Source organism: Melospiza georgiana, chromosome 2 (assembly GCF_028018845.1).
Source record: "Melospiza georgiana isolate bMelGeo1 chromosome 2, bMelGeo1.pri, whole genome shotgun sequence".
Taxonomy (NCBI): Eukaryota; Metazoa; Chordata; class Aves; order Passeriformes; family Passerellidae; genus Melospiza; species Melospiza georgiana.
Genome location: NC_080431.1, coordinates 54,089,909 through 54,116,905, shown reverse-complemented (window position 1 = coordinate 54,116,905; position 26,997 = coordinate 54,089,909). Strand labels below are relative to the sequence as shown.

The 26,997-nt window shown below is 40.1% G+C and overlaps 2 protein-coding genes across 2 annotated transcripts in view; one reads left to right on the top strand and one right to left on the bottom strand.

The window, feature by feature from the left end:
• Positions 1-26,997, bottom strand: part of RB1 (RB transcriptional corepressor 1) — a 71,329-nt gene that overhangs the window by 5,755 nt on the left and 38,577 nt on the right. Inside the window, exons 18-20 of the mRNA XM_058018306.1 lie at positions 1,770-1,888; positions 1,208-1,347; positions 403-548 (exon numbers count right to left, since the gene is read on the bottom strand). Coding sequence (XP_057874289.1) covers positions 403-548; positions 1,208-1,347; positions 1,770-1,888 — 405 coding nt within the window. The remainder of the gene's footprint in view (positions 1-402; positions 549-1,207; positions 1,348-1,769; positions 1,889-26,997) is intronic.
• Positions 21,262-24,147, top strand: LPAR6 (lysophosphatidic acid receptor 6). The gene is made up of 2 exons (XM_058018308.1): positions 21,262-22,504; positions 22,713-24,147. Exons 1-2 carry the CDS (start codon positions 21,836-21,838, stop codon positions 22,731-22,733), a joined length of 690 nt encoding a protein of 229 aa, XP_057874291.1. The 5' UTR covers positions 21,262-21,835; the 3' UTR covers positions 22,734-24,147.

Here is a 26,997-nt window from a genome sequence, read left to right as displayed (position 1 = left end):
CTCCATTTCTATGTGACAAACAACTAATTGGAGCTGATGGTGCCTTCTCAAACTCCTACCGTATGCTGCAATTTTAGGGTAGAATAACAAAAAAATTTATCAGCCACACATAGTGTCTTTGCAAAGAAAATCACTATATTTTATGAAAATTATTAGAAATTGTGGTTAGTTTTTGTTATTTTGTAAAAAGCTCAAAACTGTACTTGAAGGTACCATATCAAGTAATTGCCAGTGCTTAAAAAACTGAGATGACAGACTTCAGTATAAACTAAGCCCTCCTTTCAGTGACCAAGAGATTAATAAAAACCCCAGAGTACAATTTCTAATGGCTAAGAACATACGAAGAACATTTTGTTCAGGAGAGTCTTTTTAACTTTTTAAAACATTTTTTGTCCTTGTTACCTGGTCCAGGTGCCTGTCTCTCATTAGTTCATACTCATTTTGCAGTGTGTGCTGGAAGAGGGTCCAGATCAAGGGTTCCAGGTCAGGATGGTCGGAGAGAAGGTGAAGGAACAGGGTATGGAGTCGACGATAGGCCAGTAGATACACTTCAGAAACAAAGAAAAATAAACTGCAATTGTTGTAACAGGAGCACACAAAATGAAAGGAATGTAATGAAGGAGGGGCATCATTGTGCTGCTCACTGTCTCCAAGGGAAAAATCTACCAGACATCAAGTGAAGGCAGTAGAAGCCGGGCTCAAAATAAACGGAAAAGGTTTTCATACATGAGACAGCAGACAATGTGGAAGGCCACAGCAAACACCACTGCACATGTATGTCTATGTCAATTCAAACAAGCACCTGGACACAAATCTGCTGAGAGTTACTAAGCAGACACAGCACAAAAGGTTCAGGAATCCCCCCAAGTGGGATAAAGATCAAGCCTGGGAAAGCACCAGCCGTGTCTGCCCAGTTGTCCAGCTTCACAGGACATCTCTGCATGGTCACTGCTGGGAAAAGGATGCTAGGAGAGAAAAGCCCATATGGACATTCTTCCAGCCAGGATAGGGAGGTTTTCACTTCTAACTCACAGAGTGCACACAGGAACCACCTGCTGGCACCATTTTGCCCTTTCTTCCAGAGGTTTGCCTGGTGTTCACTACAGATTCTACAACAAACTTTTCAGAATTGCTCACTGCCAAAACTCAAAAGGGATAAAGAGCAAGAGATAAGTTTGCAATGTCAGCACATGCAGGAGGAACAAACCTTTCTTGTAGAACAGAGAGAGGGAGGTAGATTTCTGCGGTTTCTGCGGTGTTTGGGGGGTCACAGCAGGTGGAACATCTGGAGGGGGAGTAGCACTTAGAGATGCCTTCTTCTTAGGAGATTTCACAGGAGAAAGATAGCTGGAGGTTCAACATATATTAAGCATTTAACATCACAGAATGAAGAAATTTCATTATTCAATTCTACATGAATAATACTTGCAGGAACTCTTCCCTTTTCCCCATCAGAAGAAATAAATTGCTATTGTGACCTGTTATCCCCAACACCTGATACAGGGACTTGTTTATTCCTAGGCAAGTGATGTAACAGTTTACGATTACATATTTTATAGGGGTGGGGAAAAATATTTCAACAGCTGATTTAACTTTCAATGTATAATAAATATCTGCAAATACAATGGTTTACCAAAACTTAAGTACCAAGCCTAAGAAGTAGGAAAGCAGAATACAGGTGGATTTCAATATTCAGGGTAATATCAATTATTTTAATATTAAGGGTAATATCAATTTCACATTTCCCTAGACCTCAGGCATTCACTTACAGGTCTGCAGCAGTGTGGTTATGCTGGAAAGGTGTACTGGGAGTAGCAGTGGGTTCAGGCTGATCAGCTTGGCCTTCTCGCTCTTTCGACTGCTTGATAAGATCAAACAGAGGCGACCCCTGGAAAAATGACAGGAATCCTGCATCACACTAAGAACAGACAACTCTGAATGGATTTAGTTCCTTCTCTAAAACCAACGACCAAAATGTGAACCTCAACAGAAGGCTAAAGCTTGAAATACTTCAGAACACTCATACTTTGCAAATGAATTTTAACCACTTAACTTTGAGTTATTAAATACATCAAATGCTTTTTTTCCTGTTTCAACAGCAGTCCATTAGATATAGGTTAACTGCAGATTTGAGACAGTTGTATTAGTTGTATTCTAGAGTCCTTACTACTTCCTATTAAAGCTATTTCTGAAAAGAGGAATAATCAATACAACAAAACAGAGAAAATGTCACATTTCAAACAACACAGAACAATATTAACAAAAAATTCTCCCAACCACCCCAAAAAATCCAAAACCAAACCAACCAAACAACCAATACCCAAAACCCAAAAAAACCCACCAACAAACAGCTGAAGGAAACCTCAGCCCATTGGTGACTGAAAGTTACTGTTGTACCTACTGTCAATCCATTTTTGCTACAACATCTACCCAATATTTTACATTTAACAATATATAATATATAGATAATATATAAACCACAGTCACTTAACTGCACTGGGGACTATTCAGTCTCTGCAGTATCACGATCCAGAGCCACCTCTGGAGAGAGTTAGAGTGACTCTGGATACATTAAGTCTCTGCCCTCATGGCCCTAAGCAAACCCAAATTATGATTTGAGGCAAACTACCAGTACTTTAACCAAGTCCTCTGGAATACATCAGAAACAAAGAGCTCGAGGCAGGAGGTGAGAGAGAAGGAGCAGAGAGAACGTAAGTGGAATGGAGGAGGTTCTGGCTGAAACCGCATCTGCCCTTCTGCTGACATTAGTAATAAACAGCAGTCCTGCAGAAACAAAGTCTCAGCCTGCCTGCATGTCACACACAATAGAATGATGCTGAGACAGCAAGACCACATGGGAAAGTATTTTGACACCATATTTATAAATAAATTTGAAAGCACAGGGTTGATGGCTTCTGTTTGTTTTATTTCCTTCAAAAAGCAGACTCATCCTTGAGCACAGTGTTGCCTCTCACCAGTGCAGCATTAGAACTCCTGAAGCAACAGAGGAACATTTGGGTAGCAAATATGTGCCTTCTGGAGAGTGAGAGGCGGGGGAAGCACTGTCCATAAAACCCAGGATTAAGTGGGCAAAACCAGACATGCAACATTTTCCTCAAATGATCTTCCCAAAAGACAGCAGCAACATCTGTCAGCTCATTGCTCTGTACACAATGCACTGTCTGATGGTTCCTGGTCTGTTTGATCTTCCAAATGCACATTTTAGTTATTAAAATTCACTGGCATAGATGAAAAATCTATAGCTATGAACAGGAGCACAGCATGCATGAAAGCATGCAGCATCACCTGGCTAAGGCAATAAGAAATAACCTAGTAAAATTAGACTGCATTTACTAGAATTGAAACTAGCAGTAAGACATTCCTTATTTAGACCTATTCCTAAAAAAACCCCATCTTTTTTAAGTGTATCAAATAGAAATTCAAAATAACAAGATGAGAGTGACAAGATTTACAATTTTTCACACTGCAAGTTTTAAATTATGATTTTGGCAATACTGGAGCTGTTTCATCCATAACAGAAAAAACCATCAGTTAGTGATTCATAACCACATAGTTGTTTCTCCATCATTTCTCAACCAGTTCAGCTCTTGGGCTGGTTTGCATCATTTTTCCCTTCATTTAGGGTGCACACACTTCTCCCTTGTGTCCCTCAGTGCTGCCCTTCCTGGAAACACAGGCATATGAGCTCCATTTCTCATTCTTCTGGCCACTTGGCCTCTTCCTTTTTTATTATTCCCACCAGCACTTCACTTTGCTCTGAGGAACCGAGATTTGTTTCCCAGAGCAACCATTGCTGAAATATCTTGACTAAGAGTGAACCCTGCTTCATTCACATCACATTTTAGTGATTAGTGACTGGAAAAGTATTATTTTAATGAAGGAGGAAAAGGGGTTGATGAAAGGGAATGAGAGGTCTAGAAAGAGAAGCAAAAAGTTACTGTTCTTGAGTTAGCACTTGAGACCAGCAGTTCCAGGTCCTCTCTCACCCCTGCTCCAATTTTGCTCACATTATTCTGAGTGTGATTCCACTAGATAAGGTATGGGGACACGGCAGTTTGCTACACACAGAAGGATCTGCCTATTTCTGCATCATTTCCACTCCCCTTCTACCTGCCAGCCTCAACAACCAGGCAACCCCCACATAAGTCAACTAAACCATCAGAAAGCTAACAGAGAAAGCAAACCCAGATTTAAATCTGCTCTGCAGAGAATCACAGAGCCAGACAAACACGAAGAACAGACAGGGCAGCCACACCACGAAGGCTGGGAGCAGAGCAGAACACAAAGTACAAGATGCTGTGCATTTATTGACAACAACCTATTCCACAACCTGATTAGCATGTGGAATTTTATCTGAGAGGAATGCAGAGAACTGACTGCTGCTTTCCATCAGTTAGATGGGCTACCTTCAGCAAGAGGACATTTTTGTGCAGAAACATCTACCCATAGAGCTCAAACAGCAAGATGCAGAGAGTCCCACACATCTCTTCTGGTTCCCACAAATACAAATTGATGCTGTGGTGAGAAAGCTGGCAAGACAAAGAGGGTGCTGCAGGCCACCTGGCCCCAGCAGTGCAGAGCTGCCAGCACCAGCAATGGCAGGCTGTGAGAAAGCCTGCTCAGTGCATGTCCCCGGGCAAACCACAGCCTTGTCACCTACGCTGGCTGCACAAACCTGTCAGCCCTGCAGCTGCACGAGCAGAAAGAGGTTATTTAGCTTTCAGACCTGGTGACATTTAAAGCAGGTGTTTGGCTGATCACCATTTCCACCTTCCTCTCAGACTTTAGGTGCAGCCCCCTCTGCTCTTTCCCCAGGGACCCCCACCACTCTCACAGGAACATTTCCAAGTGCATGGTTGCACTTGGAGAAGTGGAGAAGTTGGAGGAGTAGGTGCTGCACTGACAAGAACGATGCCTCACAAAAACCTGTGTGTGCCACAATGCAGAAACACAGAGAGAGGGGGTTTCTCAAGTGCAACTACCCCCACGCTGTAAAACTGGTAGATTTAATTACAACCATGTCTCTTTTCTTTATACTTGAAAATGAAAAACGCTTCTATTCTGTGAATTCAAAGTGCATTCTGCAGCTTGCAGGGCGTTTCCAAGCTTATCAGGGCAAATTTCAGCTTCAGTCCACAATTTGGTATTCAAGAATCAAATGAGAGAAATACAACATCATTTACCAAGCAATTACCAGTCCTCTAAGTAATAATCACAAAAGAACTTTAACCCCCAGGCCCAGCTTAATTGAACAGGAATATTTATCAGGAACTCGTTTCTAAAGCCGTGTTATTCATGCTACCTTTACAAATTTCATATTGCTTTTTAAAGCTTTTAAGTAGCACTTAAGGTGAACAGGTCACCTCCAATGCACTGCTTTAACATGAAAGGAGATTTGAAATTTGTGCATTAATTTAATGCTCAGTAAGTGATTAATGTTACTAGATGCAGCCACAGAATGAATTTCAGTAATTAAGCTAAATGCTGATTTTCGTTCGAGACCTTCCCTGAGATGGCTGCAGAAACCCCATTTTATTAGTGCAAAAAGTGAGAAAGCAAGAAAAGAAGAGTTAAAATTTCTCAGGGTCAAAAGGCTGCTGGAACCAGAATCAAGAATAAGGCTCAAGTTTGACTCAGTCCCCTCTCAAAACACCCAGGGCTAACTAACTCTGCAAGGCTAAACTCCATGCATTAAGTGGGGCTTTGTTAAGAGTGGCTTTGCAGGATGCTTCCCTGCAGCAACATTTACATCACAAGCATCTGCAGTGATTTTTCCCTGTCTGAAAGCTCCTTTTATGGAAAAAACAGGCAGAATTTCTTATTTGCTACTCTTTATTTGGCTACAGTTAAACTACAGGACACACAGGTGCTTCCCTGCTTTCCAATCTTTGTATATTGGCTTTATCCCAACTACATGTTTAATTGGACTTTGGTTTCCATGAAAATATTTTTAAAAACTTTAAATCCTTATATATGGGGAAGAACCTCCTGGGGATTTGGGTGTATCCACTGACCACAGAGAAAAAGCCCTGAGCAGCTTTACTCTAAACAGTGCTATTAGTAGTTCACTACTAAAAAAAATTTGCTTTTGTTTTCTGTATGCTTGACGTTTTTGTTTTTGGTAATAATTTCCTAATATATTTTCAGGTTTTAGTCATCTGTTCACATTAAATTTTAATGCAGTGTTTAGCACTTAACTATGTATATATCTCAATGCCAAGGTCCCTTGGGTGCTGGGGTTTTTTTTTGCCTCGGGCTTTCTTTTTTTCTTTTGCTTGTTTTCAGATTATTATACCAGTCAATACAACACATAATGCTAAGACATGTTCTTCTTCATAATGTTATAAAAGATGGAAGTGATTTTTTTAGGCAAAACAGAGCCAGTTTAGAACTGACAGCTTTGGAATGGAAGTGCAAGGACTGGATCAGCACCAGCTATTTCCAACCCTCTTTCCCAAGGGAAAACTGCATGCCCAGAAAGTTGGCTTTTGTTTGCAACTGTGTTTTCAGAAGATTCACATAACAATTAGTTACCAGAATTCTGAAATAATTCAGACCTGCTAAAACAAAGTAGATGTCACAGTCTAAACTGAAATAATCATGAAAAAAATCAACAAAATTAAGGATTGTGTCCTAATTTCACACAAGAGTTGTTTTATATAAATTATATTCATACTGGGACTTGTTTTTATGAAATTTATAAAGAAAAACATTAAAAACTACAGTGTTAATCGTTTAATTCATTTAAGAATACTGGCAGATCTGCTTTTAACTCCAAACAGTGTGTGTATGTTTAATATGTGTCCTATTCCTATCCAACTCAACCTGAGCATTTAAGAGCCATCCAGCTTTGTGAGGATCTCCTTTCATCTAGTGACAAAGGAGTTCAAATCTCCCCAGAGAAGGAAAGCCAGGCTGCCACAGCCTGAATATACATCTTAAACTTCATTGCTTTAAATGATGCTGCAAATCCATTCTCCTCACAGCTTTGCAATAATCTACTCTTCCTTGGAAGTCTCTGGAAAGACCTGGCAAATCTTGTTAGAAATCAGACTTTATTTCAGAATAATCAATGCCATACTTTTCAGCCCCTCTGCTCCTAAAATTACTCTTCACCAAATGAACCCAAATTAACCAATTCTCTATGATTTAGAGCATCTCTTAGCAAAGGTCCATGGGATCCACCTCACTCTACAAGAGCAGTACAAGAGCAACATGAAGACATCCTTCCTAGCAATGCAGAAGGAATTATGTGAAAACACTTTTTAGCCATAAAGATGATAGACCTTCTGTCAACATAGTGACTAAAACTATTGGTTATGTTCAAAAATATTACACTAACCAGTGATAATGCTTGACAAATAGGGAACTTCTGACACAGTTACTGGTTTGTGGCCCTGCAACCAATCACCAGCTCAATACCCAAGGGGAAAAACAAACCCTGGTCATTAGGACTGCTCGTGTTTGCCAAGCCTGTGAGGCTAACCTTTTAAAAATCACTTCAAAAGGAATTTTGAAAGACAGTCTACAAGCAGAACTATGCTTTCATACAACTGTTTTGTTTACACTGCTCAGGATGACCCTGGGCAGGCTGCTACTACAGGGTCTGCAGGTCCTGCACCACTTCCTTCAGCAGTTTTTCTGCTCAGTTCACACAAGTGCACATGCAGGTACAGAAAGCACTACAAAATGCAGCAATCCTTGCTTTTTTTTGCTGCACATTATCCAAGAAAATATAATTTTAGGCTCGTTTGCCACACTTTTTTCCCCAAAACAATTGCTATGAGCATCTTCCAGAGGGATCTGTGTAATGCACTGGCAGTGCTGCTGCAGAAACAATCTGTATCTGAAGTAATTAGCAAGTTTATCATCTAGCTCCCAGGACAGCCAGGCTTCAGTATGACTAATTCTTGGACAAATCTCAAGATTTTTGGGCAAGAGCCAGAGGTCTCAAGGACAACTGAATTAATACCAGTTTCCCCCCACTATCTGCACATGAAGTTGTGAGCAATAAACCAAAGCCCACCTGATGTGAACCACTTGACTGCTGGAAATGACAATATATCAAGAGAAAAAATCTTGAGGTTGAAAATTTTTCCAACAGCTTTAAGCTGTGAAAAAACTACAGGGTGTAATGATTTTCAGCACAGGAAGTAGAGGAGAGATGCTTTAAGGGACCATTATGTTAACAAACATCAGGCAGTACTAGAAATAACAGTTTTATAGTTATTTCTATGCAGGAAAAATTCTTACACTGGGGAGCAAAACAGCACTCAAGCACTTATTTTCTTCAGAGGAACTTCTGGGTCACAAAATGTCTATCTTGGCAAAGACAACTTATTTACATAATTACAACTGTAACAATCAAATTGCCATAGTATTGCCTCACATTTTCTATCAGTTTCATTTACACAGTCTCAGTCCCCAGAAAAACAATTAAGAGCAGTTCTGGGAAATATTTTCACAAGTACAAGTGGAACCATGACAGTGAAGTGCCAGCTCTGAGACTTTCGGTCAAAGCCCAAGATTCAGTTTCAAGTTTAGTGCTCTTTCCAATTTCTCATTAGCTGGACAAATTACAATGTACCATAAACAATTCTCTTAACAACCTAAAAGCACTAAGTGTGCCAAGAAACTTTGTAGACAGCAGTTTTTGAAAGAGCAGGAGAATATCTTTTAGTGATGTACCCAAGGAGTCAATCAATTACAGACTGAGCAAAAGAAGATGTAACAGGTAACCTGCAGAGGATGTGACCAAGCTGCATGCACGGAAAGAGCAATTCCCCAGAAAAGTTAATACTAGGTAGGGGTTGTTACATGCCTTCAAACCATTAGGAGCAGACTGCTTGTGATATTTAAAAGAAACAAAGGACTAAAAATATCTTGAATTGTACTTCATATAATCTAGAAGACAAAAATGTCACAAGTTGGAGTTCCTTAAACAACATGCCATGTTTTGTAAGAAAACATAACATGAGCATGCAAACCATTTTATGTCATGGATTTATCAACCAATTCTGGAAAACATTTCAATATGAAGAAAACTAGATGGGACAAAAAAGAAAAACCTCATGCTTTAACAAAACTATCCATGTCAACGTTCTGGGTAGAAACCCACCCTCTGAGGAGAGTTTTGATCTCAATTTAAGCCAATACTTGTATGACTATCACAATGAGATATCTCAAGCTCAGTTTCTGTGCCCTGGTATGAGCCCAAGGCAGACAGGACCTGGCAGCCACCCTGCTGTGCTTGGCTTCTGAAGCAGAAGCACATGCTGAGCTTCTGAGTGCTCAGTTGGCAGAATTTAAGAAGATATTTCCAATTAAGCATTTTTGCCTTACAAGCACTTATTTGACAATCAGTCAAAATGTAGCATAACGGAGGTAAGGAAGACTGCACTGGAAATCAAACCAACAAGAGAATGTTAAAAAAGGTCTTGGGCTATTATTTAGAGTTCATTAAAAAACAAAACAAAACATTCTTCCCAAACTGAAAATAAATAGCTGAATTTTGACAATATGTGATACAAAATAGTATAAAAATCACTAGAAACACCCTGAACTTTTCAATAACTTGTCTTACCAGAAAGCACTGATTTCTATATATTTTTTAATGTTACACCTGTTTCATACTCACTTCTTAGTAACTGCATACATTGACGGTTTTATCAATTACTAATTGGTTTTCCACTCTTTTCTCTCAAAGTGTTGCAAGCTGATTCTGAGGGAGATCTCAGAATGAGTTGGGGTTGGAAGGGACCTTAAAGGTCATCTGGTCCAACCCCCTGCCATGGGCAGGGACACCTTCCACTAGACCAGGCTTCTCAGAGCCCCATCCACTGGGGCTGAACACTTCCAAGGATGGGATATCCACAGCTTCTCTGGGCAACCTGTGCCAGTGCCTCCCACCCTCACAGTAAAGAATTGCCTACTAATATCTAATCTAAACCCAGCCTCTTTCAGTTCAAAGCCGTAGCACTTGTCACTACATGCCCTTGTCAAAAGGAATAAAAGATACTAGAGAGCTTTCTACTAAAATAAAAGAAAGAAAAAGTGCTGATCTCCTTACCACCCCAGCTTTTTCCTGGTGATTCCTTCACTTCCCACCACTCACCTCAAGGGTAATTACACTGATCTACAGCATTAGGTGGCTTCCATAACTACAAACCATAAATTTGTATAACCACAGGAGAAACAATGCAAGAATTACTATGTCAGCAGAATTACTAGGTCATCATTAGCTGCACATAGATCTGAAGCAGAGAAACAATTGTTAACTATTATTATCAAATGTAAGAGTATCCTTTAGCAAATGATAGGAGTCAAAAAACTATCTTACACTAAAATGTGGAATATCTGGAATATCCATATACATGGAATATACATGAAGTTACTCTAGCACCCTTTAAAAGCAGACTAAATAAACCTTAAAACAATGCAATATACCAGTTTTAATTTTTTCTAAGACCAACAAATGTAGCTGACAAAGAATGGCAAAACCAATAAAAAGGTGCAAAAAATTGTAAACAATTTATCTAATGTCTAAGTGAGTGTGTGGATGTGGTAAATGCAGACCACACTTGACCACATCAACATCTGCAAAAAGTTTGAGCTCGCATTTCTGCGAACTAGGCCAGTACTATTTTTCAGAAAATAATGCAGGACGTGATATTCAGTGCCTTTTCTCATGGCCACACAGGAATCTTTTATGAAGACTGATCAGTGATGGCTCTGGAAGAACCCACTGGAAGGTGCAACATTTCCCCTTTGGATATTTAGAGCAAAATTATGTGGGGAATTAGAGAACCACAGAATGGTTAAGGTTGAAAGGGAACACAGTGTGGCATCTGATCTCCCTGCTCCAGCAGGGTGTTTAAAGCCCAGTGCATTCCTATTTGGATGCATTCAGAGGGACATAGGAAAACAACATTTATCTTCTTCAAGGTTTACAATCTACAGCTACAGAAAGATAAATATTGTGTTTGGTTGGGTTTTTTCCAAAACATCACAAACCAGATCCACCCCCATCCCCCCTTCACATCTGAGTAGCACCACTGCAGAAAGCTCCCTCCCCACAGGAAACCTTTGTGCTCCACATCTGTGCAGTGCAGGACCCAGCCTCAGCATCCCACCTGCACCCCTTGCCCACCCACTGTGGAACCTGAAGGCAGAACTTGGGTTGGAGGCTTGGTGCAGGACCCATGAGGGCAACCAGCTGCCTCAGAGGGGCTCTACAAAAGCCATGTCCAGAAGTACACACCCAGATGGGGACTAAAAAGCCAAATCCTGCCAAGGCACAGGCATCTGCGTCTTGGGCCTTCACAAAGATAATGAGGAAGCCAGGCCTCCTTTTGGAACAACATTTCAAAAGAAAGGATTTCAAGGACTGTCAAGACTTTTTGATGTCCCTTTTTTTTTTTGGTGCTCAGATTCTCCTGAGTAGAGAGTGGATTTAAAATCAAGAAAATTTTATGCCCTCTGCTCTCTCTTTCCTCTGTACAATGCTTGCTCCTTTTAATAATATGACTTTGGCATACAATTAAAAACTGCACCATGTACATAGAAAGAACTCACGAGACTCTCCCCGAAGCAACAAATCAATGACATTAGGCAATACATGAAGAGTACATATCAATAAAGCAGTAAAACTGACTTAGGTGATAAGGTGAACTCAATTACTAAATGATCAAAACATGCTTCCCTCATCTCATTAAACTACAAATAACCTGCTATAAAACACAAATGAAAAATGTGAAATCCTTCAATAATAATGTGCTTTTCCATCAAAGCTCTGCATTTTTATTTTAAGAAATTCTTGGTCATTTGTAAACAAAACAAAACCCAAGTTCAGTGTTTCTGAGGCAAGCACTATGCTTTGCATCCTAATTTGAGAAAAATCAAGTCTTTTAATCCTAGTTTTTCTCCCTTAAATTTAAGGAAAGCTTTATCAGCTTCTTAAAACCTTATTTTTTACTTCAGTCAGACTTTTTGGAAGAAATTTCATTGAAGCATATTCCTGCAGAAACCCTACATTTTGCCAGTGTTTTCCAACAAAAGCATTTCGAGCTCTCTGCTAGTACTACCAATCTGGCTGTAGCATCTTTTAGCAATTTCAAAACAGAAGCTCACCAAGCAGTGTTTTAAAAGGCATCACATGCTCATTTTAAGTCTTGATCACTCCATGAACTGTCTTTGTGCAGACTTAATCAAAGTATTTCACCTCTGTTTTACTGAAGTTACAAACAATCACACTGAACTTGTTACTGTTTACTTCCTGTGGGGTAAGCAGGTGCAGGAAGGCTGTGATGACTGGGCAGATACCCTCTCCTGACAAGGGATTTTCAAGTGCTGAGCTTATAGAAACCCCCCAAAAATGTTTCCCTTTACCTCTCAAGCTCCAGAGCCTGTAAAGGTCTCACATTATGCAGGCAATAATGCAATTCCAAGTTTAGTTGAATTTTACAGCTTCTCATATTTGGTCTAGAAAAAACAAACCTGAACTGAGCTCAGCCATTTCTCCCAAACTTGCCTCTCACATACTTTCACATGAGATTAAGAAGTCATAACTCTCAAAGATCTAGGCTGCACTTTAATCAGGATAACCTGCCTGCCTCAGAAAGTATAAAGAATAAAAGGAAGACTTAAAAACACAAGCTGACCTTGAGATTTCACCACATTACTTCTGGTAAAGAAGCAGACCATTTTCGCACTGTCTTAGGTATATACACTTGAGTTTATCTGTGCACCTATATATACACTCCTGACATTTCAAAGAAAGATGGACAAAGAATACATGGAAACAGTTGTCAAATTTAAAGGAGCTACTTTGATTTGAATGCACTTCTACTCTGCTGTCTTTACTTTCACTGTAAGGAAAATGTTTTTGGTCAATGTAGGCAGCTCCACTGCCTTCACCACAAACATATTGGTGCCAAACTCATCTAGAAACCAAAACACAAAGAGAGCCCACAAGCACAGCAGAACAGCAGCAAGAAGCCTTACATATAAATGATTTATTAAGAAAAGCTCATACAAGGTACATCTACTAAGATATTTCAATCCAGTAGAAATTCTGCTATATAGATTTTTGGTTGGGTTTAAGTATCCAACAGGTTCTTTATTTGTCATTCAGTGGGAATTTTCTATAGCTACTCTAAAGCATAGAAAATAATGTCTGAGCTACAGCAAAAACAAAACAGGTTTTATAATTTACTTCCAAGGAAATAAGAGGTTGCAAATTAATGAATTTCTGAGGCTAGACCCACAAATTACAATCTCAACCTGAATCCATCTCCCTGCTACCTGACTCTCTATTTTGTCCACTTTATAACTGCAGGTGATATGAGGTACCTGTAGCATATTTATTTGTCTGTGATTTTCTAACTCTAGACTGGTTGGCCTGAGACAATGACAACAAAAACCAAATATCGAGAGTGAAGACGGTCGGTCCAAAGCATCCAACAGCCTTAAGTCAGTAAAAAAAATTACAGCATCTTCAATGCACTCTGGATCAGATATCTGCCTAGAAAGCTGTCATCCTTTATAACTCCATCAATCTTATGTAAGAAAGCATGACTATGCATACCATGTCTGCATTACTGCTCATTTTTATCCTACTTTGTGAAAAATCAGTTAGGCATACATGGCTCTCTTTTAATACATTATAAGTATCATCATTCCAAACAGTTTACATGAAAATAAATTAGAGGGTAGTAGACCAAGAGCACAGATCTCACTCTTGAGTTTAGCTGAGGCTTTTAAACCTCACACCGCCCAACACCAGGGTAACATCTGGCCAAGAGTCAAAACAATAGAGATGTGAAAGCCTCAAAGTTGACCATTGCCAAAACACTTCCAGCACAGTTTCACCACTGCCTGAAATCAGTGTAAGCACAATGGTGCTTCTCCAAGTTACACATCTGCACTTTATGCCTCATCCCTTGCTTCAGCATTAGCACAGCTCTGACTGCAGATTATGTATTTGTGAGCATTAGTGTTAAATCAAATAGCTGTCCTCATTTGCTGACTGCACATGTACACACTGCACAAGGGAAGAGAGGCTTAAATGGACAGTAGCAGGATTACTTTGAGCAACAGCCCACATTTAAACTGTTTAAATCAACCATAAAAACCTGTATCGGAACTCAAGGAGTTCAAGATGTACAGAGAAAGTTAAGGGAATATTTGTGAGCAGAAGTAGGACCCTTGTGATACTTTCACAACAGGTACCTCATACCTACTAAACCACCACGGACAGCAGCTGAAGAAGTTTGGCAAAACCCAGAGACTCGAGCAAGCGTGAGCAGGACATTGTTGGCTGCACAACACTACCGGGAACTTCCTCTACCACCTTCGTTGGAGGAGCAAAATACTACTGCAAGGATATCTCACCAGGAAACACAGCACAAAGCTTCTGTTCTCAGTGTAGTGCCTTTTTCTGAAGCTAAATACATTATCACAGAATGGTTTGGGTTGAAAAGGATTTTAAATATCAACTAGCTCCAAAACCCTCACCAGAGGCAGGGACACCTTTGCCTAGACCAGGTGGCTCAAAACCCCATCTCCCCACGGGCTTGAACACTTCCACATATGGAACACCTTTCCTCCAGAGGGCCCACTCCCTGACAGCAAAGGATAAAAATCCCTCACAACAAGAACACTTGCTCAGTGCATGAGATGTGGGTTCCAGTCTCCCCTCTTCTGCCAGGGTCAAATGGCAGATGTCTCCCAGAAAAACACCTTGCCACTTCCAGGAAGGTTATTAACAGAGATTCAATGAAAATTGATCATTTTGCATTTGAGAACATCACTCCATTTCTCCAAGACTGCAGCAGAAAAAGTTTTAATTGTCACTTGAGAAGCACGACCTTTGTCCATCCTCCAAAGTTTTGACATTTTCTTTGTTATGTTCTAGGTATTAGCTGATTGCCACATTGAAAAAGCAACTGCTAAATGTGGTAAACAGTGCATTAAAATGGTTCATAAAGTACCAAATTGGTTCAATAAAACTTCAGGATATGGGCTGGAAGGAAAGAGCAGTTGTACGGGAAAGTCAGCTGAAGTATTTGTAATTGCTGTTTACCAGTACTAATGATATGCTAAATAATCATTTAAGTGATCTTATCATGCAGAATTTAAAGAGGTTATTTGCTGACTTACACATTTAGAAAGTAATAGTTCTTCACATTAATCAAGCCCAAGTTCTGCTTTTTGGCAGCAGTTTTCCCCTGACAAGCATTTTCATGTCAGTATTTATCTAAACTAATTAGCTTACCAGCTTGAATAATTCTTATGAAACTTTTCTTCCCCCCTCAACTTCTTATGTTCCAGTTTTGTGAAGGAAACCAAATTAATATCATGAGGTTTGGGTTTTTTTAAACAGTATGAACTCACACAGATCTTATTGAATGACTATGGCAAATTCTTTCAATAACTTAATAATGCTATACTTTATAAAAAGCAGTACAGGAATGTGACTGTGGGCTTCCTGCTGCCTCTGACAAATAGAGGCTAAAATCCTCTGTGTATAAAGTCAGAGGCCTCCATTTGGCCAAAACTAAAAGAGGCTGTAAACACTGGATGCAGGATTTGCAAGTAATTTGACATGAAAGTAAAACATGTCCTCAAGAACCAGTGCAGTAACACCAGTAATCCTGACACAGAACCAGACTACCTTAATCCTGCCCAGAGAACATATGTTGGGCAAAACCTTACACTAAAGATATGAAAAATAGCAAGCAATTGCTTTAGAACGACAAATTACAGATGTCCTTCTACAAATTCTGTTACCTGGATCATTTCACCTGCTACGCTTAGAAGAGTTTCCAAAATAATAGATAAGACTTCTTCTTTCCTATAATTTCTAATGTTTGCTTACTATGGCAAGTGATTTTTAAATTTTTTTTAGGTTTTCTTAAAACAGTCATGTTCTGCACTTGAAAAGTACTTTGAGTAAAAAAATTTAGCCATGGAACATCTGGCAAATTTCTGCCAACTCAAACTTTGAGTTTTTAATCCTGGGACTTAGAAAGTATAAGAATGAGAAGAGCCAGAACTTGCCACAGTGTTTGGGAAAGGCATTTAACTTATTTCCTGCATCTACAGCAGACAGAAATTTCAAGTATTGATGTTATTTCAATCATGTTTGCAGAGTATCTGAAAACACACTTTTTTAAAGTTAGAAAAAAATGCAAATGAAAATTTAGGAACTCAGGTATTTTTTCTACTTAAGGCATTTCTCTTCCTACCTGGCATTTTAGAGATTGCTTTCATTCTATTCCTATCCACTGAAATCATGCTGTTAAGATTGTTTATAGTCTTTTTTCCATTTTTCTTCCCTCTGAAGAACATCAACATCCACTTTTCAAGCTTTTGATCTCTATGATCCTTTCCTTTGCTGTTTAGTCCATCCCTTTTACACCAATCAATCCACACATAAAAGCTTGGAAAGATTTCATCTTTTATCTAACCTCTACTATACTACCATGAGATCAACTAGACTTCCAGCATCAGCCCAAGAGTGGAGGGGGAAAAAAAGTACTATAGCAGCCTAAAAACTCATACAGAAGGAGAGAAATTGTTTCCTCTATCTACGAGCAGGAGAGGAACAGTTGTGTCTCTTGTAAAGGAAACTGAAACTATTTCAAAAAGGGAAGAGGAACATTTCAAATGCACAAGAAAAAAGAAGTCTGGAATTTTATTCTGAGCTTCCTTTTCCCTTTTTAAGCAATTACACAATCAACTTTTACTTGTAATTTGTATAGATTTCATATGCATTATGCTAACAAGTTTCGTGACATTGAGGAGCCTTTAACTGCCTCTGCAAAAGTTGCAAGGGATTAGGCTGGCTAGATAAAAATACTCTGTTCATCCTAAGTTTTATAATGCTCATTTGAAGACTTGCCTGTCACACCAACACAAAACAGGAAATTTTCAGTGCCATAACAGCTTCACTCTATCTTCACAGGTGGAGACCACCACTGCACTTTAAGATGGCAGTGAGCCACTTCTCAGAAGCAGTCCTAGAGTGACTTTGGGGTGGCTGAGCAGGCAGCCCCAAAAGACAGCTGAGAAGGTCAAAATACCCAGCCCTGCTCCTCTATATCTATTTTTCCAGAGACTTATGGAGGTGAAACTAATGAAGTCTCTTAATGGATCCTTTTGCTTGGCTGGAATCTAATCTAAAAATACAAATTTTTAATGTCAGTATTTTTGTCACATTCAGTAGCCACTGTAATTACCTCAAGATTATATTTAATAGAGGGCTCTCCACCCCAGGGCTTCAAACTACAGAAATCAAGACAGTCTCACATCACTGCAGTGTGGAAGTGAATGAGCTCTTATGTGGAGGGAAGCTTGAGGACCAAGTCATACAAAACTGCCAGGATTGGAACAGAAGATCTGTGGCACAGCCAAAAAGATTTCCTGGCTCTCAGCCCTGCTTCTCAACCATAACAAATTCCTTCCAGCACAAACACACGTTCAAAGAGAAACTCCAGTAAATAGACCCAAAAAAAAAGCTAAAATCCATTAAAATAACTAAATAAATAACAATACTTAGTCAAAGAAAATATTATCCTGCCAAGGCTTGCCTTCCCTGCACCAGACAGCAGAAGTTCTTCTGCATAAAACTGCTTAACCCAAGTGAGAACAAATGCCTGCCATGACAGAGGTGTGCCTCTAAACTACAACAACAGTAGTTATTGAATAATGGTCTTACACAGACCATTTTGTGCACCTGACAACCCTCATTTAACAGTGCATACTCTGGCCTTGGAAACACTAAGAATTTATTACAATGCTATTGATTTTGAAGCTGCTTTATCTCCCCCCTCTAAAGAACTTTCAGTATTAGCATGGGCACAGACCGAATGCAGTACATTAGACAAGTTCAAATGCATTTCATCTTTGACCACAACTTTGGTTTAATTCCAGCTCTGAAGGTGAGGGTACCACCAGAGGAACACAACACTGGTCAGCACAACTCCAAAAGCTTGGAAAGCCTTCAAATACTTGTTTTATTTCAGTGAAATGGTTTTTGCCACTCAACCTGGGCTTCTCAATTGAAGGGATCCTGCCCCCTGTGTCCTAAATGACAGCAAGTAATCAACTCAGTGGCATCTTGGGGAGGAAGGAGGACTGTCCTACAGCCACTCTCCTAGGACACTGCTAAGGTTATAAGCACTTTTCCTTCTGAACCCCTGAGGTGGAGCAGGCTTGCCACACAAATCCAAAATCGCTTAAATAGGCATCTAAACTCAGAGAAGCAGAGTTATGCGGTAACTGCCCGAACCAGTACAAAAAAACTTGCTCACTGCTGAAGTGAGAGATGATTTCAAACATCTCATCAGCTCCTGGCTTTAAGGAGCCCATTCTTACTCTGCCTTTGGTGCCCTTTCAGGAGCCACAGGAAGCCTGTTGATGGAAATGCAGGCTTTGCTCATATAGCACTAGCAGCAAATGACAGGTCCTAACTCATTCCCATCTCTGATGCAGAAAGGCAGACAGACTCACATGTGCATTTCCCTGCAGCAATAGCACTGTTTCCTTTGGAGACAAAAAACCCCTCAGTGTACAAGGCCCGCCCTGCAGCTGCTTCCTCCTGCCCACCCCCTCCTTCCCATCCTAAAGGAAAACAGCCTGTGGTGAAGGAGTATCAGCAAGGCCATCACTCTGTCAATTCTTCTTAAATTTTAAGAAGCTTAACAGTTATGGAAGGGGTTGGGGGCTACTGAAGTATTTTCTGAACCTGCCAGCACAAAGGCCAACATCTTAAAACATGATCCAACAAAAGGAGAGAGCAAAATGAAGCTTCCCCCTTGCTCGTGCTGGAGCCTGGCCAGAAGGGAAGCCAGTCCTGACTCCCAGCTGCTCCCACTGCACTAACACAGGTTCTTCAGCTTGGACAAGCTCACAGAAATTAAAACACTGCTTGGTTACAATCAGCTGCATCTAAATTAAGCGAGTGGATATACAATTCACCTTTGCCATTCACACTCTTACACTAAAAGACTCAGCCTGTCTGCTCAGTGGTAACTCTCCTTGCTGAAATAAGAAGGGAAGGAAAAACCTGCCAATTCAGAGGTTTCTCACTTTCATCTGCAGGTGGAGAAAGCCTGCAGCTGAATGCTGTTTCTGGACATACACAAATATCACTTAGGTCATCAATTAGCACAAAGTGCATGTACTGTACTGCACCAGAAGGGTTCAGGGGCAACAGAGTCCTAATGACAACACAACCATACACATAAAGCCCTAAAATAGACTCTGAGTAGTATCCATGCTTGTAACAGGAGCAACAACTAGGAGCCACAGCAAGGCAGGAGCTTTGAGATAGAGAATAGGCTGAGGATGCACCCTGACCACTACTTTAAACACATTTACAGTGGTAAAACGGACCAGACATCCCACCCTGCCTCTGTGCACCCACACCTTCGTCAAAACACCAAAATAAGTTCTAACCAGTGAGATACACCCTCATTGCCATTAGCTTCTCTCCCTAAACATGAATTATTGCTTGAGGCTTTGACCTGTGACACCAAATTTCTGTACTGCAGGGATTTTCATTCCAGTAACTGAGCCTGCCCTACAGAATCTTCATGTGCAAACAAAGTTGGAGCAGTAAAACTGAGCAGAGCTCCTGTGACCTAATGCAGAACATTTGCAGGAAAACCCTTCTTTTACCATGCAAGGTTGCCAGGAACAGAAACAAAATTTACTGTGTGATGACTGCTTTTGTGAGAAAAGCGAGGAAAGCCTTTATGCTAAGGTACATGTTAAGTGGGATATGAGAGACTCTGCCAAGCTCACATTTTCATTTCCGACTGACTTAGAAGTCCCAGATGCACTATGCTTTACATTTTAGCATGGATTTCAATAGCCAAAAAGGTTTCTTGTGGTTATAAGCCTATTGAAGTTAAACTGCTTGATTTCACCTCAAAATCAAGGTGAAAATGTTTCACAGAAGATTACAAAGAAAACTTGAAATAAAATAAGCAAGACCCACTTTTGCATGTTTCTGAATTTCATCTGACATACCTTACACTAAGAAACTGTGCCAAAATCCTGTGAAGTGCTATTATTTACTCTCCTTCACAGCAGACTAGAAAGGTTTTGCCCAGAGCCTTGCTTAGGTGCAGCTGATTAAAATACAGTTCAAAAGAACCATACCACCCAGCCAGATATGAAGAGATTTGTTATTCTAAGACTTAGAAATGGACTGGGTTTGATGCCAGAAGTGAGTCTATCCAAGTTGTTGTTCAATAAATGAGTCTGTCTAAACTGAGATTTATCTCATATCTGCCCCTAAAGGCAGTAAGAGCTGCTTTTTTTTAATATTTACTTAACAGTGCAATTAGTTACAACATGTTTTTGTTTCAATTATTAGTGACTAATGGGAGTATTTTGTGCGTATGTGGTAACTGCCCCCCTTGAAATAACCAGAACCAATTGCACAGTACACTATACGCATTTTGTTGCATTAATTCTGTGCTTGCATATTTAAGAAAATGTTTCTGTATCACAACATTTCAAAAAACCACTGGAGTCAATTTTTTTTTAACAAAAGAGCCACCTTTCTGATTAGAAATAAAGCTTGGGCTGTGCCTTCTAATATGGAACAAGTAAAAAAAAAATCTCTCCTCCCACTGCAACATATCTCAGTCCTGTGAATATCCAAGAGTAACCCTCTCTTTTTCAGTAATTATTTGGTGCAATTATTTAATTACCTATCAATGTTACTTTGTCCCTCTTGAGGTTTGTACTGGTGTATTGGGGGAATTTAGACAGAACCACTCAGCTGACTTCTGGTGATTAATCTAGTGTTCTCTATTATGAGCAAAGCTATTAACAAAAGGCACAATGTTAGTTCAATCCTATATGAAATCTCACAATTACTGCTGTTGCCAAAGAAAAATAGGAACTTAAGGGCATGAGAGTTTAGACACTGTAAAGTCTCATCATAACTGAAGAGGAAGTTTTCCAGACTCCAGCAACACTGACAAAGGACCTCTCCGGGGGCATGGAAAGAGTTAAGAAGCAGCTGCAGCACTCTCCAAGCTGCATCTGCCAGGTACAGCAGAGCCAGGGGAAGGCAAACAAACCAAACTGAAACCATTCTTGCGCGCCCAGCCTCTTCTTCCTGTGATGTCACGCTACAAATCGCCCGGGCGCTCTGCTCTGCTCCCCACAAGGAGCTGGGCTGGCAGGAGCTGCCGAGGGCTGCAGGAACAAACACGCTCTGGAATTCGGTCTCTGCCCCGGCAGGCAGCTCCCTCCTGCTCCTGCCTCCCGCCCCATGGGGCCAGCCTGCGAGCCGACAAACTTGTTGCATGGAAAGAAGGGAGAGGGGGAAATGCAAGCGCCGACACCTCGCAGCGTCCGGGAAATCGTTCCCTAAAGCACACTCTCCCAGTGAATTCGGATGGACGAGGCTTTGCCAGCACAACCCGCAGCCAAGAGTGAGGCAGAAAGTCCTACAATGGCTTCACTGAATCGAGGTGGGAAATGGAACTAAGCAAGCTTTGGGGTGATCTCATCTGCCACAAATGACGCGCTTTCTGACTTTTGTAGACTGGCTATGTGATTACAAATAGCACTCGGCAGAGAAGAGAGACTTCCTGGTGGTTTCTGCTGGAGATGTACTCCCCTGCCACAGAGCTCACCTTCCTTCCCTGAAGCTTCCCAGCATAACACACTTGCCAAAGCACACTGTTCAAATACATCTGACCTGCAAGCTCTTCTGGAATTTCAAAAAGTTGCAATAAAAATACCAGAGAAGACGCCAAATCACAGGAATTTTTAACATACCATTATAATGGTAAGCTCTAATTGTTCCACTGAGGACTCCTTTAAATATACTCTGTATGGGTGTATCTTTAGCATGGTGTTTGTTCTTGGCCTCATAGCGAACTGTGTAGCCATCTACATTTTCACTTGTACTTTGAAAGTGCGAAACGAGACTACAACTTACATGCTTAATTTAGCCATATCAGATCTGCTTTTCGTGTTTACATTACCCTTCAGGATTTATTACTTTGTAACCAGAAACTGGCCGTTTGGAGACATTCTCTGCAAGATTTCCGTCACCCTCTTTTACACGAATATGTACGGGAGCATCTTGTTTCTGACTTGCATCAGCGTGGATCGCTTTCTAGCCATAGTGCACCCCTTCCGATCCAAGACCCTGCGGACCAAACGGAACGCCAAGATTGTCTGCGCTGCAGTGTGGATAACCGTGCTAGCAGGCAGCACACCAGCAAGCTTCTTCCAGTCCACAAACCGCCGCAACAACACGGAGCAAAGGACGTGCTTTGAAAACTTCTCAGAGGACACGTGGAAAACCTACCTGTCCCGGATTGTTATCTTCATTGAAACGGTTGGGTTTTTCATCCCGCTCATCCTGAACGTGACCTGCTCCACCATGGTCCTACGCACCCTGAATAAACCGCTCACGCTAAGCCGGAATAAAGTAAGCAAGAAAAAGGTACTCAAAATGATTTTTGTCCATTTGGTGATATTCTGCTTCTGCTTTGTGCCTTATAACATTACCTTAATACTCTACTCCCTTATGAGAACACAGACCTGGGTCAATTGCTCAGTGGTGACTGCAGTCAGGACTATGTACCCCATCACTCTGTGCATCGCTGTTTCAAACTGCTGTTTTGACCCCATTGTCTATTACTTCACATCAGATACCATTCAAAATTCCATAAAAAAGAACCGGTCCACCAGACCACGGGATGTCAGATTCTCTGAAAGGCCAGTTTCAGAAAGCTTCATTCAACACAGCCTTCAGACCATAAAAATGAAAATATTTGACAGTGACTCTACAATATAAACTATATTAAAAGACTGTTGGGACTAAACTGGAATTAGAAGCCTGCACATTTTTTCAGCTGTGGACATATATTCATATATGTAAAGGCTGTGCTTCCTTCACATCTGAAAAGTTTATTACAAGGCTGTAAAAGTGTTAAGCATAATAGCACACAGAAAAAGTATTTTAAAAATCTGTGTCAAAGGTTTGTTCTGACAGATTGTATGTTAGAAATGAACTTTTGAGTTTAGAGGTTAACCAAAGTCCAAGGGTTGTTTCTCAAGTCAAACACAAATGAAAAAGTACGTTGTTTTCCTTCCTGAAATTAAAACAGTTGCTCAATTTAATAATGATATCAGTTTCCAAGTTGCTGAGGACGGGGGTGAAGCTACCTGCTCCACACTGCAGGAAAATTGCCCCATATTGTCATATCACTTCAGCTACTGTGTCTTCCCCAGTTTCCTCTTGCCTCTCTCACTCCACTCCCCTATCGTCTTTTTCCCTGCACTTTCCTACTTAGGGACCATTATCTTCACAGCAGGCTTCAATCAGTGAGTCACAAGAACTTTGTTTCTCCCAGGTTTATCTGATAAAAATACATGCTCTCTCCACAAGCCTGGCCCTCATAAAGCAATTATGTCTCCTGGTAGTTTAGAGCATTTGGAAATGTCTCAGACAAACTGGTTTTTCTTCTCACCTCTCTCTCTCACAAGCCTGTGTGATTAAAACAAAGTAACTTGTGATGACTGAAGTTAATGCTCTGGGTACAGTACCACTTCATTAAACTCTTTTGTGAAGAGTTCTTAAACTAAGCATGACTTTTGAGGAAAATAACATCCTCTGAGTAAGTTAATTTGATCTCAAAGTACAGTTTCTTGGTAAAATAAGACCTTTTCTTACTAGAAATATACATGTGCATCAAGTTGATTATTTCTTCCAGGAAACTATTTGATGTTCCATAAAGAAATTCAAGATGCTGTAATTTTGGAGTTCAACTTCCTCTCAATTTTTGTGTCCTAAAAATCATTAGAACATGAGCATTTAAAATTTCAAATGCTACTTTCTTCAAACTTTAAAAAGTACAAAGTACTCGGGGCTACGTGCTGGAAAAATTAATCAAGACACTTGGAAAAGTCAGCAACACGTAAAAGGAGAAATCTACATATATTACTGTCACAAACAGGAATACATAGACAAAATTGCTTTAAAACATCCTTCTATATATGTTTCCCAGCTACTAGAACACTGTGTACATTTTCCTCGGAATTAATTTAACATCACTGCAAAATAAAATAAAATTTAAAAGGTAAAATAAGTGTTGTTTTTTCCTCCCTAAAAACAATGGAGAATAAGAACTGAGTCTAAACAAATTTGCACTTAAGATTTAGGGCAGTCAACTGCAACACACATACAGCACTGAGACATTTTTGTACCAGGGCTGTATACAGAGGAGTGAATCAATGTAGGAAAAAATGCATATTGAGCCATCAAACTATATGATATGCTGTTATCTGAATGAGTCTATTTCCCTATGCAAAGCTTCTGTTTAACTGTTATAAATCAACCATACATTGCCTCCTACTACTGGGAAAGCGAGTTACTCAATGGCTGCTAGGAGCTAGTGCTGATTGAATTTTAAATTTAACAGCATTTTCAATCTTTATCCACATAATTTATGAAAGGAAAATTCATACAAGATGGGCTTAAGCTACAAAGACAGCATAGATATAAACGTCTGCATGGCATCTGAAATAAACCATTATCTTTGTTGGGAATCCTAAACTCTTCTGATACATACCCAAATTCAAAAAAGTGCATGAAACTCTTGGCATGAGTTACTCTGTTTTCCATATGCCGCTGACAAATCCAAAGTCCAAACCCAGACATGCATCTCTGAAGTCTCAATGACTCTCTCTCTCTCTCTCTCTCTCTCTCTCTAAAGGGTGTGTTTAATATTAGACTCCCTCCAAGAAGTGCGAGACAAAAGCCCCTAATGTCACTGCTGGGCTACATCTCCAGGGTACTACTCCCCTGAGCTTCTCATAGCTGTTACTCAATTGAGTGACAACTTGTCCAGCAGCACCCCCTCAGCAACACCCCTTACAGCAGTGAGCACCCCAGGGCCTCACCCTGACAGACAGAACCTGCTCCTCCTGAGATTAAAATACTGCAGGGGAAAAACAAAAACCCATCACTGACTTAAAAGCAGAACAAGCAGACAAAGCCACATACATGAGTACTTCCCTTTCAAACCAAACTTTCCTTGGCATATTACCTCAAGTAGTCTGCAGAAGCACAGACAGCAGCTTTGCTTTGCACTCGCTCTCCAGGGCAGCAGCTTCTGGTTTTTAAAAGAGCACAGTGCAACACAGTACAACAGCTTCCTGATCAGTTAATAGCTCAGTGTCCAGAAGCTGTCTGAGGAAACTCTGTATTTTATTATTAAACATTTTCACTTTTTCACAGGAGAGGAAAAAAAAATACACAACAAATATCCTAACAAAAAACCCAACACAGTCAAAAAGCATCATCTGTAATGCTGCGAATCAAACCATTACTTGAAAAATTCCTGATCTGACTGATTCAGAAGAGGGGGAGTAAAACTGTACCTCCCACAACAAGGTGACAGCAAGACAGGGTACCGGATATTCAGGACTGCATGAGGTTTTCTCTGCCTTTTCTGGTTCTGCAACAAAATTATCCTGGAGAGCTGTGGATGGAGCAATTCCTCAACAGATGCACTCCCTGTCTCTGCTCTTGACTTTGATACCAACTCTTTTGTCTCTCTGGTAAGGTCTTATGACAAAATTTAAATGTAAAATCTAGATAAGAAGTTACATTCCTAAGTCACGCCAAGACATTTCAAAGAAAAAAAGTCTTACATAGTCAGAGCTCCTGAGGATCTGAATGTGTTGCAACCAGCACTTCCTAAAAGTGCATTATTTTTACTCATATGCCTACCCAGGGAAAGCTAGGAGTTCAGTTTTAGGATAAAAACTTCAAAAACTGTTCTTTGTAGTGTGGTTTCTTCATCTACAGAGTGCAGAAAGTGCACCCTTCCTATAAAAATAAAAGCAGGGCAAATTTAATTGATTCCAAGCAAGTTTTAGATCTAAAGGCAGGCAAATATTGATAGCTAGTTAACTAACCAGCAGTTTTAAAAGACAAGGAAAAAATATTTGCTATAAATACCTTAAACTTACTTCAACATATCATTACTTCAACATCAAAATCAGAAGATGTCCTATTTTATACTTTCTGTATTCAGGTTGAAGTTTTAATTTTTTAAATGCCAAGTGATTTTTTTTCACTTCAGTATGCAAATATTTTACATTTGAAGAAATACCAATACCAAGTCAAATATGTCTTTATATTTTTTTAAGTGTGTAAAAAACCTCTATAGAAAATAATTCAGGCAGGTAAGGAATCCTTAAATGAAATCAACCTCCAAGCTTTGGTTTCTTAAGGAAGTAACCTCAGTCAAAGAATTGCAAAAATTGAAAAAGAGCTCTTGAGACCAGGTAAAAGATAAGGATAGCTGATCAGACCCCAAACATGCAGCTAATCTACAATCCTGACTCCAACAGCAGACAAGGCTGGATGCCTGGGGAACAAGATAACAGTAGGAGAAGCACACAAGGCTTTCTCAAGTGCTGTCCCACCTCATCAGTCATATGTCAGGATTTTCTGGGTCAGATATATTCGTGTGTTCAGGAGAAATTTTTCTCCTGTGAGTTTGTTCTGTCTTCCTGTAAATGTGTGTAAATGTTCACAGTAGTAAAAAGTTCCCATTGTGTGTGTGCAGAACTAAAAAAAAAAAACTAAGAAACCCAAACATCCTTTAGTTTCAAATCTACTAGTTTCATAAATGCCCCTCTCACTTCTTTGGAAAGAGGCAGGGAGCACTAGACTGTCATTCAATCTTTCCATATCACTTCTGATCCAACATTCTTCCATTATCTCTTGCAAATGAGAAAGAGATTTTCACTTGCAATTTCAAGCACCATCATAACCAAAGATGAGATTTCTAGAATTACACTAAGAACTCAAGTAAAATTAGAGAATCTAGTGAGGTTCACTTTGAGACTGGTAATTTTGTCAATCCCGCCTGAGCACAGTATCCTCTAGCATTATTTATTCTCTCAAGTTATTTTCTAAGA

Coding starts and splice junctions, on each gene's coding strand:
- LPAR6 (XM_058018308.1), top strand. CDS start 21,836: ATGGTAAGCTCTAATTGTTCCACTGAGGACTCCTTTAAATATACTCTG. Junction 22,505..22,712: donor ATAAAGTAAGCAAGAAAAAG/GTACTCAAAATG, acceptor ACTTCACATCAG/ATACCATTCAAAATTCCATA.